At 37.4% G+C, this 17,672-nt stretch overlaps 1 protein-coding gene across 3 annotated transcripts in view; it reads right to left on the bottom strand.

The window, feature by feature from the left end:
• Positions 1-17,672, bottom strand: part of SEC23IP (SEC23 interacting protein) — a 38,657-nt gene that overhangs the window by 18,081 nt on the left and 2,904 nt on the right. For all 3 annotated transcript variants that reach the window (XM_070470289.1, XM_070470290.1, XM_070470291.1), the window contains exons 2-11: positions 15,165-15,697; positions 12,775-12,997; positions 11,473-11,666; positions 8,489-8,578; positions 5,525-5,645; positions 4,838-4,927; positions 3,842-3,983; positions 2,197-2,405; positions 1,703-1,821; positions 1,159-1,311 (exon numbers count right to left, since the gene is read on the bottom strand). In XM_070470289.1, coding sequence (XP_070326390.1) covers positions 1,159-1,311; positions 1,703-1,821; positions 2,197-2,405; positions 3,842-3,983; positions 4,838-4,927; positions 5,525-5,645; positions 8,489-8,578; positions 11,473-11,666; positions 12,775-12,997; positions 15,165-15,697 — 1,874 coding nt within the window. The remainder of the gene's footprint in view (positions 1-1,158; positions 1,312-1,702; positions 1,822-2,196; positions 2,406-3,841; positions 3,984-4,837; positions 4,928-5,524; positions 5,646-8,488; positions 8,579-11,472; positions 11,667-12,774; positions 12,998-15,164; positions 15,698-17,672) is intronic.

Below are 17,672 nucleotides of genomic sequence, written 5' to 3'. Positions count from 1 at the left end.
GCAACTCTGGGAGATAGTGTAGGACAGGGTAGCCTGGCATGCTACAGTCCAAGCAATCGCAAAGAGTAGGACATGACTTAGTGACTGAGCGACAAGCCTATACACAAACAGGTCTGAATTTTGGTCTTTTCACATAACAAACCTTAGAGACCATTCCACACCAATCCCTCTGGCACTGCCCCATTCATTCAACAGCTGCAGGGTTGGTCACTGTGTGCATGCACCATAAATTATTTCACTGGCACCCTACTAGTGGACACAGGTGTTCCTAAGGTGCTGCTATTACAAACAGTGCTGCAGTGAGTATCCTTGGAAATACTATGTATTTTTTCATAGGAAATACCCTTGGCAGTGAAATTGCTGGGCTAAGTGTATGCATTCTTTGTATTTTAAAAGACAGGACTTCCCTGGTGGCCCAGTGGCTGAGACTCCACGCTCCCAATGCAGGGTACCCTGGTTTGATCCCTGGCCAGGGAACAAGATTCCACATACTGCAACTAAAACCTGGTATAGCCAAATAAATAAATATTTTAAAAATAATAAAAGATATTGTTAGACTGCCCTCCACAGAGGTTGGACCAATTTATGCTCTTACTCCAGTATGTATCAGTACCTATTTCCTGTCATCCCGGCCACACAGTGTATTAGTATCAAACTTTTAATTTTCTTGCCAAACTGACAGGTTAAAAAAAAATCTCATTGGACTTGTAATTCATATTTTTCTTGAGTTTCTTGATAAGTTGCTTCTTATTTTATTTTCCATATACATCTGTTCATATCCTGTGCCTATTTTCCTACTGTGTTGATGGTTTCTATGTAGTTAATTTGTAGCAACTTTGAATAACAAAGAAATAAATGCTCTGTCTATAAGGTGTGCTCCAAATTGTCTTCTTAACCTATCATTGGCCTTTAGATATTGTTTATGGCATCCCCTACACCACACAATTTTTTTTTCCTTATGGCTTGTGGGTTTTGTTATACTTAGAAAAGTCTTCACAAATTATTTTTTAAAAAAAGGTCTCCTGATTTTTTCAATTTTTTAAACATTTAAGTTTCTGCTTTCACTGTGATGTAAAAGGGTTTAAATCTTAATAATTTACCATCTCATACACAGGAAAAACAGTTTCAGACAAAAATGAATCAAACTATCATCAGTACCAGAGATTCCATATCAATCTTTTCCTTTTCAAAAGTGCTAACATATTCAGAGAGACTAAGTGCTTCCAGAGTTTCTTGCAAAGTCAGGACTTCTTCATTTTCAACATCAAGGTCACAAGATTCATCCAACGTCAGCTTTGGTTCTTCAGGTATCTTTTTAAAAAAAAGGAGGGAGAACATTACAAAGTTCAGAAAAACTCCCATAAAACAGCTTCTGATTTATGGAAAAATCTTAATTCTGTTCCACACATAAATCATAATTTTTGGCAGTTTGTTATTCCAAGTTTGAATATTCAGAAAATTACTAAAATTACTAAATTTGTATGCCTCCATTTCCTACAATAATTTACTTCACATTTTTTAAACCATAAACATTCTATCACATTTAAATGTATAATCCATAAGGAAGACAAGTGAGAAACTCAAACGAGCTCTATGGTTCCATCATACTTGTAAACCTCAAGAGTTTTGTTACATAAAATCAGTTCAGATTTTGAAAAGCTCTTTGGCTCAAACTCTAAATCTAGATGTTAGTGGGCCATACCTGCTTTTCCTGAAAATGTGGTTGCTTCAAAACTCCATTAGCAACAGCTAAAGGCACAGGAGACTTTGATAAGCTCAAATCTTTTTGATTAGACAGGATGTCAAATAATATTAAAGAGCCTTAAAAAAAAAAAAAAGAAGCATTTTGCTTTTTTGTTTTATAATGTATTAGGTTCTTCTATAACAATAAATAAATTCTCCTACTCTTTTTGTTCAAAGTCCCAAGTGCAAGTCACGTAAAGTTAGATGCTAATCAAGATCTGATAATCTATATTCTTGCTTTACCAAATAGCAGAATTAAAATATAAAGCATTCCTAGGCAACATGAAAGACGAATAGCAAAAGGCAGAATGTAAATTCAAAGCATTCACTTCTACCCTTTATAAAATTGAAAATCTATAATTCTAGATCTTAAACAAACCACATCACCCACACTGAAAACAGTGATGACACAACAAAAATTGTGGTTTAAATGTGGAAATGTAAAAGCTTCACCTAAGCTGTGACCAGCAACAGAGACCCCTCCTTTGAAGTCAGGGTTCCGACTCAAGAAGAGTGCATACAGACGGTTTATCTCCAATCCCACTTTCTCCACAATCGTCTGACAGTAGGTGGGGCTGTTGTAAAATAAAATGTCTAGCAAGGTCTCATTGGTAAAGTGACGAAATCGACCAATACTTGGTAAAGTGATTTTCTTAATATTCCTGTTTAGAAAGAAAAACGTATACTTAGTAACCGCCTTAAATATGAGTTTATAAAAGTTTTGATTTTGAATCCTGAAAATACACTGAGAAAAAAAACTCACAGACTAATTATGAGTTGATTTCAGAGTTTCTGTAAATAAATCAAGATAAATCAAAAACGTTATCAACTTGTGCCTATAACTATACTATGAATTTGTGGATTCTCTAAAGTTATCATAAAAAAATAAATAAAATAAAGTTATATATAAATAAGGCCAAAACAAAGATCTTTACTTCATTTTTAAAGAGCAAAGCCTACCCTTCATTTTTCTTCCAATCTACTGGAAATCAGGATACTTGACAAAAATTGTGGGTGGCAAGGACAACAGAGAATGCAGCAAGAAACTAAGAAAGGAGTTTAAGAGAATGAAAATCTCTCCTGATTTGAGATGGTCTTATTTCAGGACACAGCACAGCATATTTCAGGAATACCCAGAGAGAAAGAAAACAGCCCCATAACAGGGCCTCAGTTCAGTTCAGTCGCTCAGTCATGTCCAACTCTTTTGAGACCCCAAGGACTGTAGCACGCCAGGCCTCCCTGTCCATCACCAACTCCTGGAGTTTACTCAAACTCATGTCATTGAGTCGGTAATGCCATCCAACCATCTCATCCTCTGTACAGGGCCTCACATGATAAAATGTTCGTAGGTTAGTTTTATTAAAACACATGCCCTGAAACACCATGACGTCCACTAAAATCTAAGTATGTTATCAGCTCTGCGTCCCTGGCAGAAATACTTCCTCAGTCTGTGGTTCCAAGCTGGCAGCAATCACAGTTGACTGGAGGCCTTTTTGGTTGTCACAGGGCCCGGTAAAAGCTGCCAGCAGTTAGTGGCGTTTAGACTAAGTACATTAATCAGCCTACAGTACACACAACAGTCTTTCATGACAACTGTCCTGCCAGAGAGTCTCCACTGAGAAACAATCATCTCAACCAGGGTTCTCAACTAGGGGCAACTCTGCCCCCAGGACACAGCTGGCAGCGACTAGAAACATTTTTGGTTGTTAAATCAGAGGAAAGGCTGAGTTACTCTTATCTGGAGGGTAGAGGCCGAGGGTACTGTTCAACATGCTACAATGTACAGGACTGTCCCATGCCTGAACCACTATAGAAAAAAACCGCTAGAGCTAAGTATTTTAAAACCAGTTTAAGTTTCACAGATTCTCTTAAGTATTTGCAATAGAAATATACACACCACATACATATATAATCAGTCGTGCACACATACAAAGTAGCATATAAACTTAACAGCACTTAATCATATATAACAGTAAATATATAATCAAAACTTTTTAGTGTTACTTGTTGAAGTTATAATAAACTACTTTATACAATAGTTTAAAATTTGAATCTAAGCCTGACTAATCTGAAAACCAAGCTATCAAAATCCACAAACCTGTCAACACCTGTGGCATCTCCACCCAAGGAACTGTGCCAGTGAACTGGAAGGAACTCCACTCTGCTTACTTTCCGATCATCTAAAGATTTCTTGAAATGTGTCTGCAGCAATTTGAGAGAAACCACTCTAAAATCATCCACTTAAAGAAAAAAAAAATCAGGGGAGACAAATGTATTTTGATTAAATTTTGCTACCTTGGTAAGCAGTCAGCAATCACCTCAATTATACCAGTATTTTTTGTAACACTAACTTTTCAAAGAAAAAAATGACAAAATTTAGTTCAGAAAAGAAAAAAAAAATCTTTAAGAAGTTCTTCTATTATTTTACAGAAATAGATAAATGACTGAAAAATATTAACTCAACTACCACTACTGGCAGGCAGAAATGCACTGTGGGTAGACTCTGGAATCAAATTAACCTGCTCCAGAACCTCCCAGACTGAGACACAGGAGAGGTTAACTCATACTCTGGGCCTCAGTTCCTTACCTAATAGTAAAGATGACAGTAACAACACCTATACCTCAAAAGGTTATTATGAGGGTTAAATGATACAAAACATGCAAGATACTTGACACGTACCAAGTATTCAATAAATATGAACTATTACTACAAATAAAAAAATAATATTCATAGCTCTTTATTTATGTATAACGAACAAATTCATAGTTCTTTTAAACAACTTCTCACAACTAATTCACCAAAAATCAGTTCAACGTGTAGGTGTTCCTAGTAGCTGAAAGTGTTCAGGCAGAGGCTGTCAGAAGGGCTAAATTATTTCCAAGATCCCTGCTCATTCTTCAGTCTAGGATTTTATGAGTTACAAATGTCATAAGAGCAAAATAAGTACAAATTAGTATTGCCCAGTGAGTAGTTCAATCTCCTCTGACAGTACATCAGCCAACAGTATACAGCTGAAAACACTTTAAAATGAAGGCTTCAAGTTCTTCTAATACTTTTCAAATCATTTCATGAAATAAAGTGACTAACACTTACCACATTCAATAATGCTTCTAAAGCGCAAGTCACACACAGGTCCAATGCCATGTACCATGAACACCAAATGGTCAACCTGAGGCATTTCTCCTGCAAAAGACAGACAGACATGCACACATCCATACATACAAACATACACAAGCTGGAGACTGGTTTAGGTTTTATTAAACGAGTAGCAATATTCAATATCCCCTTTGTCATCACAAACTTGCCAAAATTAGATGAACAAAGCTAAAAGTCCATCTTGCCATAAATCAGTGAACTAGACCAAGGAGTGGAGAAAGCAGCTCACCGGAGAGGCTATGAGCCAATGACAACCATCAGTTTTGTACCTCTAGAGGCTCCATAACCTTGTCATTTCTCCAGAACTGCCCAGGGCACTAAGCCCCATGTGGAGAAGCAATCTACCAATATAAAACTTACAATCTTTTCCCAAAATCCTTCTCTTTGTTAGATTTATACACACTATAATGAACATTTTCAAGCTAAATCCACTATTTTACTGATTATCTCATTCAGATTGTAGATTGATTCAGATTATTTAATCTGAATAATAATTCAGATTGTTTCATTTCATTCATTATTTTATTCAAATATAGCAGGTAATCCTAATAACTGTTTGCTTTTCTCATCATTTTAAAGTAGACAAGTTTAAAAATGATCTTGATCCTAAAAAATTATACACACCATCAGGAATTTCATCAAGGTTATCATCAATTCCACGCTTTACAACCCTAGGCCTTGTCTGTCCATCTTGTGTGGTCCCCCATTCATCAGGCACTGAGGAAGGTTGGAACTGAACAATAACCTTCAAGATACAGAGAAGGATTATGACAGAGCTCACTACCAAATTCATTTCCACTATAAATTAAGTAATTTATTTCAATACACGATAAACTAGTTTATAGTACAGCTTATAAATCAAGTACTTATACTGCTCCTACAAAAATCAGTTTTCTAGCAGTTTTGCTGGTGTTTAGTAACCATTAATATTAAGCAAGTCAATACCATTATTTCCAATGCTTGTGTTGAAAAATAATACAATTAAATGAGAAGTAGTTTGTCTTGATTTAAAAATATAACAAATTTCCAGGTTTACATGTAAGAAATTAAAGAAAAGTTACCTGCAATAGAGGAATCTTTACTTTATAAACACAAAATCCTCTAAATAAACAGTGCAAATTCAATTTCAATGTCAAAAACAGACTTACCTACCACTTTTCAGGAAGACATACACTATTCCGTTAAATCAATTGTATTTAATTTAGTCCAGTGTCATATGGAAAAATCTCAAACAACCTAATCTACCACGTAAAGGAATCAGAAAAAGAAGAAAAAATGAAGTCCAAAGTCAGCAGAAAGAAAGAACTAATTAAGATGAGAAAGGAAATAAATAAAACAGAGGCCAAAATAATAAGAGCAATGAAACCAAGAACTGGTTTTTTGAAAAAGATAAACAAAATTGATAAAATGTTAATCAGGTTTACCAAGAAGAGGGCACAACTAAACAAAATAAGAAATGAAAAAGGCGAAATAACAACCAAAATTCAACACCCATTCCTAACAAAACTCTCATCAAAGTTGGTATAGAGAATATATCTCAACATAACAAAGGCCATTTATGAAAAAACCCACCACTAACATCATACTCAGTGGTGAAAAGCTGACAGTATTTCCTCCAAACTGGAAACAAGACAAAGATGCCCACTCCTGCCACCTCTATTTAACATAGTATTGGAAGTCTGGCCACAGCAATCAGATTAGAAAAAGAAACAAAGGCATCCAAACTGGAAAGGAAGACGTAACACTGTCACTATCTGCACATGACATGACAGTGTATACAGAAAATCCTAATGTCTCCACCAAAAAACTATTAGAACTGATATACGAATTCAGTCAAGTGGCAGAATACAAGAATTAATATACAGAACCCTGTTGCTTTTCTATACACTAATAATGAACTAAAAAAGGAAAAAAAAGAAAAAATCCTGCTTAAACTCTCTTTGAAAATAAAATACCTAGGAATAAACTTAAACCAAAAAACTTAAAAGTTCACAGCAAGATATGGAAGCCAGCCAAGATATGGAAGCAACCCAAATGTCCATCAACAGACAAGTGGATAAAGAAGATGTTGGACACACACACAGATACAGACACATACACACACACAATGGAATATTAGCCATAAAAAAGAATGAAATTCTTCCATTTACAGCAACATGGATGAACCTAGAAAACATGTGCAATGAAATTAAGTCAGAAAAGACAAATACTATATCACTTATCTGTGGACTCTAAAAAATAAAACAAATTAATGTAAACAGAAAAACAGACTCATAGATTTGAAAAATCACAAACAGCAGAGCAGTTCAACAAGTAAGGGGAGGGAGAGGAATGACCCGAGACAGAGGCGGGGGAGTAAGAGAAACAGCCTGCTACACAGAATAGATAAGCTCCGAGGGTACACGGCACAGCAAAGGGACTACAGACACCAGCTTGTAATGACTCCCAAGCAGTGTAACAATCCATAAAAGTGCTGGGTCGTAACACTGTACAATGGAACTAATATATTGTATAAATCAACTGTACTTCAATTAAAGAAGTAAAATGATAGTTTAACATCAACCTCTCCCTCCCCCCAAAAAATGAATGCATGTAAGACGGTATGCAAAGTTTTGTTTGTTTATATAAAAACAAGAGTTGAAAAAAAAACAATTAAAAAAGAGTAATCGTGGTTACCATTAAGAGGCAAAACTAGGGGAACGTAGTAAAAGGCTTTTATTTTTCATTTAATACCTTTCAACACTTTAAATTTTGATGGACTATGGGTATGTTTTTATTTACTTATTTCGATACACCAGTAAGGACTATAGTGGTGGTCAGAATACAGATTATTTTTTTCTTTTATATTTTTCTGTAATAAATAGCCTATGTTCTGAGAAACTACATATGCATTGTGCTAGATGCTTTTGCACAACCCCACTTCATCTAAAACATGACCCTAGGAGATTGTTGCAGTTGAGAGACCTGGAGCTTAGATTAAGGATGGTAAATGGAGGAATTTGAACACCACACCTGGTATCTTTAAAGAAACAAGAAAGGTTCCTGGAGACAATATAAATAAAAAGAGGAAGAATGTATTTTTACTGTAAAGGTTGAAACAAACCACTCTCAAGGGCAAGGTAGGCAAACTATTGCCGCAGGTCAAACCTGGCCTACCACTCATTTTTATAAGCAAATGAAAATACTGAAATATTGTTTTAATTGAAATATTATTTGTTTTATTGAAAATAGCCATGCCCGTTGGTTTACATAATACCTAAATACCAATAATCTTTCAGAGACTACATGGCCTACAAAGCCTTAAATATTTACTCTCTCACCCTTCACAGAAAAGTCTGCTGACCTTGGGTCAAGTATAAAACCTTGTCAAGCTTAATTTCAATGATGCATACTAAGCTTTAGCTAATGTGCTACCATAAACAGAAACTTAGTGGAAGAAATTTAAATTTCATTTATTTTTCTATCATCCATGCAATGTACTTGTTATATCCCTACTGCAGAATAAAAATGAACACTTATCAAACATATTCAGCAAAATAATAATTTTTTAAAACCTAAATATTTTAATATCTTAAACAATATCACTACCTTTGGATTGTGCATGACAATTGTCTCTCCACTTGGAAACTCTAATCTTCGGTGCCATTGATTTGTGGTTACAGCTTTCTTATATTCAGCCTATAATGGAAACGACATACAATCCAGTAAAACAAATCTGTGTCACAGTCCCTTAAGGGAGAGTGTGGAAGAAAATTATTAACAATGATAATAATAAAAGTAACAATCACAGATCTCATTTACTAAGTGGTTACCAAACATAACATTTTACATATAGTACCTCCATTGATTAACTGCTTTTATTTAGCCCTAAATAACATTATCCCCATTACACAGAGGTGAAAACCAAAGTTTAGAGTTGTCTATTAATTCCTTTGTTGTTGTTGTTCGGTTGCTAATCCGACTCTTTGCAACCCAACAGACTGCAGCACACCAGAATGCCCTGTCCTTCACCATCTCCTGGATTTGCTCATATTCATGTCAGCTGAGTCAGTGATGCTATCGAACCATCCCATCCTCTGCCTCCCCTTCTCCTTCTGCCTTCAACCTTTTCCAGCATCAGGGTCTTTTCCAATGTGTCAGCCCTTCGCATCACGTGGCCAAAGTATTGAAGCTTCAGCATCAGTCTTTCCAATGAATATTCAGGGTTGATTTCCTTTAGGACTGACTGGCTTGATCTCCTTGCTGTCCAAGGGACTCTCAAGAGTCTTCTCCAGCATTAAAATTCGAAAGCATCAAGTCTTCAGTGCTCAGCCTTCTTTATGGTCCAACTGTCACATTCATATATGACTACTAGAAAAAGCACAGCTTTGACTATAGACAGACCTTTGTCGGCAAAGTGATGTCTCTGCTTTTCAAGACACTGCCTAGGTCTGTCATAGCTTTCTTTCCAAGGAACAACATTATTTTAATTTCACAGCTGCAGTCACAACCCACAGTGATTTTGGAGCCCACGAAAATAAAATCTGTCACTGCTTCCACTTTCACCCCTTCTATCTGCCATGAAGTGATAGGACCAGATGCCATGATCTTAGTTTATTGAATGCTGAGTTTTAAGCCAGCTTTTTCACTCTCCCCTTTCACCCTCTTCAAGAGACTCTTTAGTTCCTCTTCGCTTTCTGACGCTATTAAAGTGGTATCATCTGCATATCCAAGATTGTTGATGTTTCTCCCAGCAATCTTGATTCCAGTTTGTGCTTCATCCAGCCCGGCATTGTGCATAATGTACTCTGTATATAAGTTAAGTGAGCAGGGAGACAATATACAGCCTTGTTGTACTCCTTTCCCAATTCTGAACCAGTCCACTGTTCTATATCTTGTTCTAACTATTGCTTCTTGATCCAAATACAGGTTTCTTACGAGACAGGTAAGGTGGTCTGGTTTTCTCATTTCTTTAAAATTTTCCAGTTTGCTGTGATCCACATAGTCAATGGCTTTAACTGAGTCAACAAAGCAGAAGTGTATGTTTTTCTAGAATTCCCTTGCTTTCTCCATGATCCAAAAAATGTTGGCAATTTGATCTCTGGTTCCTCTGCCTTTTCTAAATCCAGCCTGTACATCTGCAAGTTCTCGGTTCACCTCTACTGAAGCCTAGCTTGAAGGGTTTTGAGCACAACCTTGCTAGCATGTGAAATGAGAGCAACTGTATGGCAGTTTGAACATTCTTTGGCATTGCCCTTCTTTGGGATTGGAGTGGTATTTTCCAGTCCTGTGGTCACTGTTCAGTTTTCCAAAGTTGCTAACATATTTGGTACAGCACTTAAACAGCATTACCTTTTAGGATTTGAAGTAACTCAGCTGAAATTCCATCACCTCCACTAGCCTTGTTCATAGTAATGCTTCATAAGGCAAACTTGACTTCACACTCCAGGATGTCCAGCTCTAGGTGAGTGGCCACACCATCATGGTTATCCAGGTCATAAGACCTTTTCTGTACAGTTCTTCTGTGTATTCTTGCCACCTCTTCTTAAAGGACCCCCTTCACAGATCACAGTCCTGTCCCGGCAAATGGGCCTGCATAACTCAGTGAGGCATGCCATGCAGGGTCACCCAAGACAGATGAGTCAGAGTGAAGAGTTCTGACAAAACACAGTCCACCGGAGGAGGGAACAGCAATGCATTCCAGTACTGCTGCCAGGAGATCCCCATGAACAGTATGAAAAGGCAAAAAGGGACAACAGACAGGTTTACTAACTTGTTTGTGGTGGTGGTTTCACAGGTGTGTGGATATGCCCAAACTTTTTGAATCAAATACATATCATAAATATGTATAGTTCACTGCCTGTCAATTATACTTCTAATGCTACCTGAAGCCCACTTGACTTCACACTATAGGATGTCTGGCTCTAAGTGAGTAAACAAACCATAGTGGTTATCCAGGCCATTAAGAATCTTCCTGAACAGTTCTTCTGTGTGTTCCTACCACCTCTTCATAATCTCTTCTGCTTCTGTTAGGTCTCTTTCATTTCTGTCCTTTATCATGTCCATGTATGCAGATGAATTAATTTAACTTATTTCAAATATTTAAATACTCAATTATTAAGAAAATTTTAACAATTAACAGTATTATGTAAAGCAACATTAACCATCAGTTTTAAGATGGTTAAAAAGTCTGACAACATCTATTCCTATTCTTATGTTTATTTTCATAAACCCTTTAACTGAATATTAATTTGAAAAACAACCATACACTTGGCATGTATTAGTAGCAGCAGATCCCAGCAGCCTAAGTTCTTTTGAAGGTTTGATACAATATCTTATTATATCTGTAATGTTCCCCTGAAAAACATTCTATCTTCAGACACCAAGACCACAATTAGCACTTCAAAAAAGATGACACTTGAAAAGAAAAAAAGATGACACTAGTTAAAAAGTAGTCTTCTTTGTGAATAGGATCAAGATGAGGTGTCCTGTAAATAAAGTCTGCTCCACTGTGAGAGGTGAAACATGAGGCACCAATGTATAAAGAGTCTATGTGTTTTAAAGAAAGGCATAAGAGAATAAAACCCACGTACCTCTAGCTTTTCACTGAACTCCTCTGTATAGGGAATGAATCTGCTGTCTGTGTCGCCTTTGTAGAACCAAGTACAGCGTCTCACTTCAGCTGGCTCCTCTTCCCAGTACACGGCCTTCCGCATCCGGTCATAGAGGTAGACATCGAAGCGCCCTCCATCAGTGCCAAGAACCACACTCTCAGGGTCTGGCTGGACTGGAGAACAAAGCCCACATTTTAACTGAACAGTTACAAGGTAGATTTAAGAGTAATAAACAATGAATATGGTGACTCGTCTAACATTACAAAGAACGAAGCTCATTTCTATTCAAAAACAGAATTTTAAAATTAATATGTCCATGGCTGATTCATATCAATGTATGGCAAAAACCACTACAATATTGTAAAGTAATTAGCCTCCAACTAATAAAAATAAATGGGAAAAAAAAAGAAAAAAGAAAGAAATAAATAAAATTAGTATGTGCTGCTCAAAATGGTAACTCTTTCTTTTAAGTGGAGAAGAAATAACCAGAGTAAAATATAACAGCATCATGAAATAATTCCAATAACTGGTAGGCTTTTTCTCTATATACCAAAGCAGCAAATGCTCCATGAACATACTTCTAAAGAATAGGTGATTTTTAAGTTCTAAGATGAACTATCTTCAGGATAAACAAAAAAACCTATTTCTATAGTGAAAACTTCTCAGAGTCTTAACCTACTCCTGTGCACTGCCTGAAGAGATGGATGTTCTTGCTACAGAAAAAAAAAAAGAGAGAGAGATGTAGTTATAGCATTTTTAAAACTCTTATCTGAAGGAACAAGAGTTCCACAGAAAATGCTTTATAAATGCCCAATGAAGTGAAAGTGAAAGTTGCTCAGTCACAATCAACTCTTTGTGACCCCATGGACTATACAGTCCATGGAATTCTCCAGGCCAAAAATACTGGAGTAGGTAGCCTTTCCCTTCTCCAGGGGATCTTCCCAACCCAGGGATTGAACCCAGGTCTCCCACATTGCCCTCTAGCTACAAACAAATAAAGGAAATAAGAAAACTGACACCTGGATTATATGAACTACTTTATTTCTTGGATTTTAAATACACAAAAAATTATTAAAACATGTCTTCAAATACCTTACTCAAATAACCCAGAACTTAATAATACAAGTGTATTATTGAAAGTATCATCACCTTAAGGTACAGAGGCTGGTGAGGTCTACAGGATTAAAGAAAGTGACATTCATAAAAAGGAGGCCATGGATACTTACTCTTCATTCCACTCTTCCTCAAATCAGATACATATGATTCAGGACCCACACTTACCTGAATTATAGATTTCTTCAAGATTCAAAGAGTCAAAAACACTGAAAGGCATCCATAGTTGTTTGTATTCTATCTCCTTGCAGTAAAACCAGTGGGGCTGGACAGGTTCATACTGGTTTTGAAGCAGAAAAGGAGGTGGCGCTTGCACAGGGGGCCCCGCAAGTCTGGCAGATGCCTGCTGCTGGACTGGAGGGGGCAACCCTGCCTGCGCCGAAGGAGGGCTCTGTGGGGGACAAAAGACAGGACCGTCAGTCAGTCCAAGGAACAATTCTGTGTATGCTGCAGACCCAAACTGACATTAGTAATAATTATCCTTAATATTTCTCTAGACAGCTATTTAATAACTAAGCTCCAGAGCAATTAAATTTTTTAAAAAATCTAACATAACCCCATGCCAGCTGGGAAGTAAACAGGGCTTTCTCACACTGATGGCAAAGTAAACTAATATGTTTATAGAAATCAATCCAGCAGTATACTTCCTGTCATTTACTTCATCTTTAAGACATGCATAATCCTCGAGAATTCTGTGGCAGTCCAGCGGTTAGGACTTGCTGCTTCCACTGCTAAGGGTCTGGGGTCATCCCTGGTCCGGGAAGTAAGATCCCACAAGCCATGAGACATGGCCAAAAAAAATAAAAAATAATGCATGTTCCTTGACCTAGCTATTCCATTTCTACGAATTCATCCTAAAGATGTAACTGTAAAAATGCATCCACATTATAACAATCATTGGATACAATCTAAAGACCTACCAGAAACCCGATTAAACAGATCATCTTTTACTCATATACTGGAATTCTCTACAGACTAAAAATGTTTCAGAAAAAAATCTTAACCTCTAAAATATGTTGACATAAAAAACATATATAATGCTTGTCAAAGGAAAACCATGTTTATCTAGAAAAAAGATAAGACATAATAACTAAAAACAAGATTTTCTTGTGGCAATTTTTACTCATTTGGCTGTTAGTCATTTCTCAAATTTTGTGCAGTAAAAATACTTTTAAAAGCAGAATACAATTATTTTTTTAAATTTTATTAAAAAATGATTTCAAAATATTCCATCAATGTTAAATTTACTGAGGTTGATTACTGCAGTCAAGCAAAAGATATTCTTAGGAAATACTAATACACACTAAAGTATCTGGGAGTAAAGAATCATAATGTATATAAGTGAAAGTGAAAGTCTCTCAGTTGTATCCGACTCTTTGCAACCCAATGGACTACACAGTCCACAGAATTCTCCAGGCCAGAATACTGGAGTGGGTAGCTATTCCCTTCTCCAGGGGATCTTCCCAACCCAGGGATCAAACCCAGGTCTCCTGCATTGCAGGTGGATTCTTCCCCAGCTGAGCCACCAGGGAAGCCCTATAATGTATGTAACTGACCATCAAGTGTTTCCCCCCAAAACTGCACATATACAGCCTGAGAAAGGAACGGGGGAGGAGAGAATACTCCAAAACGTGTCAGTATGCATGTTCATGAAGGAGAGAACAAATGTTCATGACAGGGAATCTGGGTTAGAGTACTGGCGTGTTCTTTGTCCTATTTTTTTTTTTAATTTTTGTAACGGTTTACTTAAAATTATCATTTAAAAAAATTTTTAATCAGAACTCTTCAAAATTTCATCAGCAAACAAGTATACTAACTTACATTACATGCTACCAATCTGCTGAAATCCATCGTTACCAAGAGTTTGTGTACTGGTATGATTTAGATTAGATGGTAAAATGAAGCCTATTCTCTATCACCACTGACTACAGTACCATTATCCCTGCCATACTGGGTTCTTAATTCTTCCTTCCAATCATTTCCCTTTCTCTGATTCAGTTCACTTCCCTTTGGAAGTCAGCTGAATAATTGGGGGGGGGGGGGGGGTGGAGGGAGCATAAAGGAATTTCATAAAATTTACCCAAGGCAAAAGTTATTCCATCATCTGTCTGAGGTAGTGTGTCTAGATCCAAACTTTATAAATGTAAATAAATTATTGGAGTAATCAATTTTAGTCCCAGTAACTGAGCATTTTGATTGAACAGTATAATTTAAAAAAGAGAAGCTGATAATAGTTTCGTCAACTCTCACACATCTCCAGATGACATTTGTTACTGGTATCTTACATTAAATCTGGTAATACTGCCATACAGTTAATGCATTAAAATCAATTATTACTTCCATAAATAGAAAATATAACCTAAAACATGAACCATTCAATGAGCTACTTTGAAAAGATCGTTTACTTCAAAACATTTGGCTTACCAAAAAAAAAACCCTCTGAACATAATTTGTCATCAAAGCACAGGTAAAAATGAGAGAGGGATTAGAATCGCAGTGAATATAATTTTAAAATTATATGTATCAAATTTATAAAGATATAAAGCATGTCTTCATACCGGCGGCACAGATCCTGGAGGCACCTGGTACATCTGAACAGGGGGTGCGGAGGGCGGAGGATGGGAGGGATGGGCTGGTGTCTGGCACTGCTGCAACTGCGGTGGGGCAATGTAAGGATTAGCCCTGCTGCTTACAGCCGTGTGGCGATACGGATTGTATCCTTGTTGGGGTGTTCCTTGTGGTGGGCTCCCAAAATTCGAAGGAGGGAGATTACTGGGCTGAGAAGGCAGGTAAGGATTTATTCCCATTTGTGAAGCAGGTGGAGCACCATATTGCGCCTTCGAAATGGATGATGAAAATGCATTCGACACATCTTGGGATCCAGCTGTAAAAGGCAGAGACGCTGGGGGCTTGGAGTAGCCTGATTGTCCAGCTGCTGCTGCTGCAGTTGTTAACGGGGACTGTCCAATATTCCCAAAAGGATCACTACTGCTTGATACCTGAGAGAAGTAACTAAATGTCTGTGGGGTAGACGTGTGAGCAGAAGTCTGCCCAAGGAAGCTGTCCTCCTCACCCACATCGGTGGAATCCTCTGCAAGGGAACAGGAGGGCACACAGTTTAAAGGGATGCTGTTACTCTGTGGATAAGATTCTATATGGCAGGTCTAGCAATGATACCTCTTATTTTGTTGTTCAAACTTACACTTCTGCCCTAAAGACAATAATGAAAAATTTGTTTTTCTTTTTTATTTGAAATGAAAAACTACAAAATACCAGTAAGAAACAACAAAAGGAGGGAAACCTTGCAACTCATTCATAAGCTCACCTCCTGGAGACAATCACTGTTAATGCTGTTAATATGTTGATACATACCTTTCCATACTTTTAAAATAAATATAAATAGTTACATACTATTTATTTGGTAGATATGTATAAATTATGTAGACATATTTGCATATAACCCTGGTTTCCTGCATTCCTGCAAATTCTTTACCATCTGAGCCACCAGGGAAGCCCATATCTGTATATAGGAATTTTTCAAAAAATGCAAGCAAAATTTGTACCTACTAGTTTTAGGTGTTGTTTTGAATGAATTTTTTTTCCTAGTAAGAAACAATTTAAACATTATTCCGCTACCCAAATACACAGAACTTTATTTATACAGCAACAACAAGAAACTAAAGTACAGATATTAACTCTGTTGACAAGAAGAGGTGTGTCAGGGCTCTTACCTACAAAGCACTCATTATACAAGTGAACATGAGGTGATGGCATTCCTGAGGCAAAGTAGGTCAACCATTCATTACCATCCCTAAAACCACACAGTATCACAACCAGGTAACTTGTCATTAGAGAATGACAATCACTAAAAAGAAGTCATTTCTAACAAAGGGAAGGTCTCCTCACTTCCCTTTGCCAAACTTGATCTTCGCTGTGGGTATTTTGGCACCAAACTATATTATTTTATTCTCTCTTTCGCTACCAAGTTGTAAAATAATATTTTCCTTCTACACGGCCTAAAAAGTTGTCTAGTTTTCCTTAGAAACTCTTATGAGTCCTTAGCTTGGAACATCACCTTTCTCTTCTTAATCTTTTCTTTCTCCCATCTCAACCCCTTCTCTTCTCCCACCACTGGAGACACAGAGCAGAGGAGAACGGTGGACTCCTTCCCAACACACGGCAGGCTGCGGTCCCTGTCCCTGAAATCTGCCCAAGTGTGACCTTTCAAGCTCTGAGCTCCTTCCTGACCTCTACTGCTGAATGTGGCCTTCAGCTGTTAGGCTGCTCCCAGTTATACTTCACACATCAATTTAACTGAGATACTCCACTCTTCAAAAATACCCCTCTGAACTGTTTCTTTGTAATTAAAATATCACTTCCTGAGCAAGGCCCCCTCTCTGCTTTTATCATTCTACTTCTCTGATACATTTCCAGTTCCTATCCTCTCTGCATTCCCATGAACCTCACCTGGACTCAGACTTCGGTTCATCTCTCAACATTTGAAAGCAGGGGGAAAACCTCTGTGGTATCCTTCATCTTTTAAAGCAACTTGGGATCAATCTGATACAAGAAACGTTTCTCTGATTAGCATCATTTACAAACAAAATACTGATCTCATCAAGCTGCCAGTCTCACCTCAGGGGCACTTTCTAATTACATGTGGACACCTTTGGCGTTAGTAAGCGCCTGTATACTTGTGACACTCTCAACTCTGTCCCAAACTGAGACTGATCGTATGTGTCCCAGAACCTATGTTCCAACTGCTTCCTCAGTACTTGTGGCAGGTTCAGACACATACATCTCCAGCTTAGTAACCCTAGACTGTCATCTTAACTGTCCCCCTTCAGGTACTCCTTTTACAATCTCACCACCTCAGCGGACGTCTACCAATATCCATCCAGACAGGAAAACCAGAAACCTCCTCTCTGAGACGCCTCCCTCTCTTCCATTTAATCATTTAGATCTTCAATTAAAGGAGTACAAGTATCTACTGTATGCCAGGTGGAGCTGTATCTTGGAGCTGAAACTGAACAGATAAAGAGCCTGCACACTGGACAGTCTGGCCC

Source organism: Odocoileus virginianus, chromosome 7 (genome assembly GCF_023699985.2).
Source record: "Odocoileus virginianus isolate 20LAN1187 ecotype Illinois chromosome 7, Ovbor_1.2, whole genome shotgun sequence".
Classification (NCBI taxonomy): Eukaryota; Metazoa; Chordata; class Mammalia; order Artiodactyla; family Cervidae; genus Odocoileus; species Odocoileus virginianus.
This window is presented reverse-complemented; position numbering and strand designations above follow the sequence as displayed.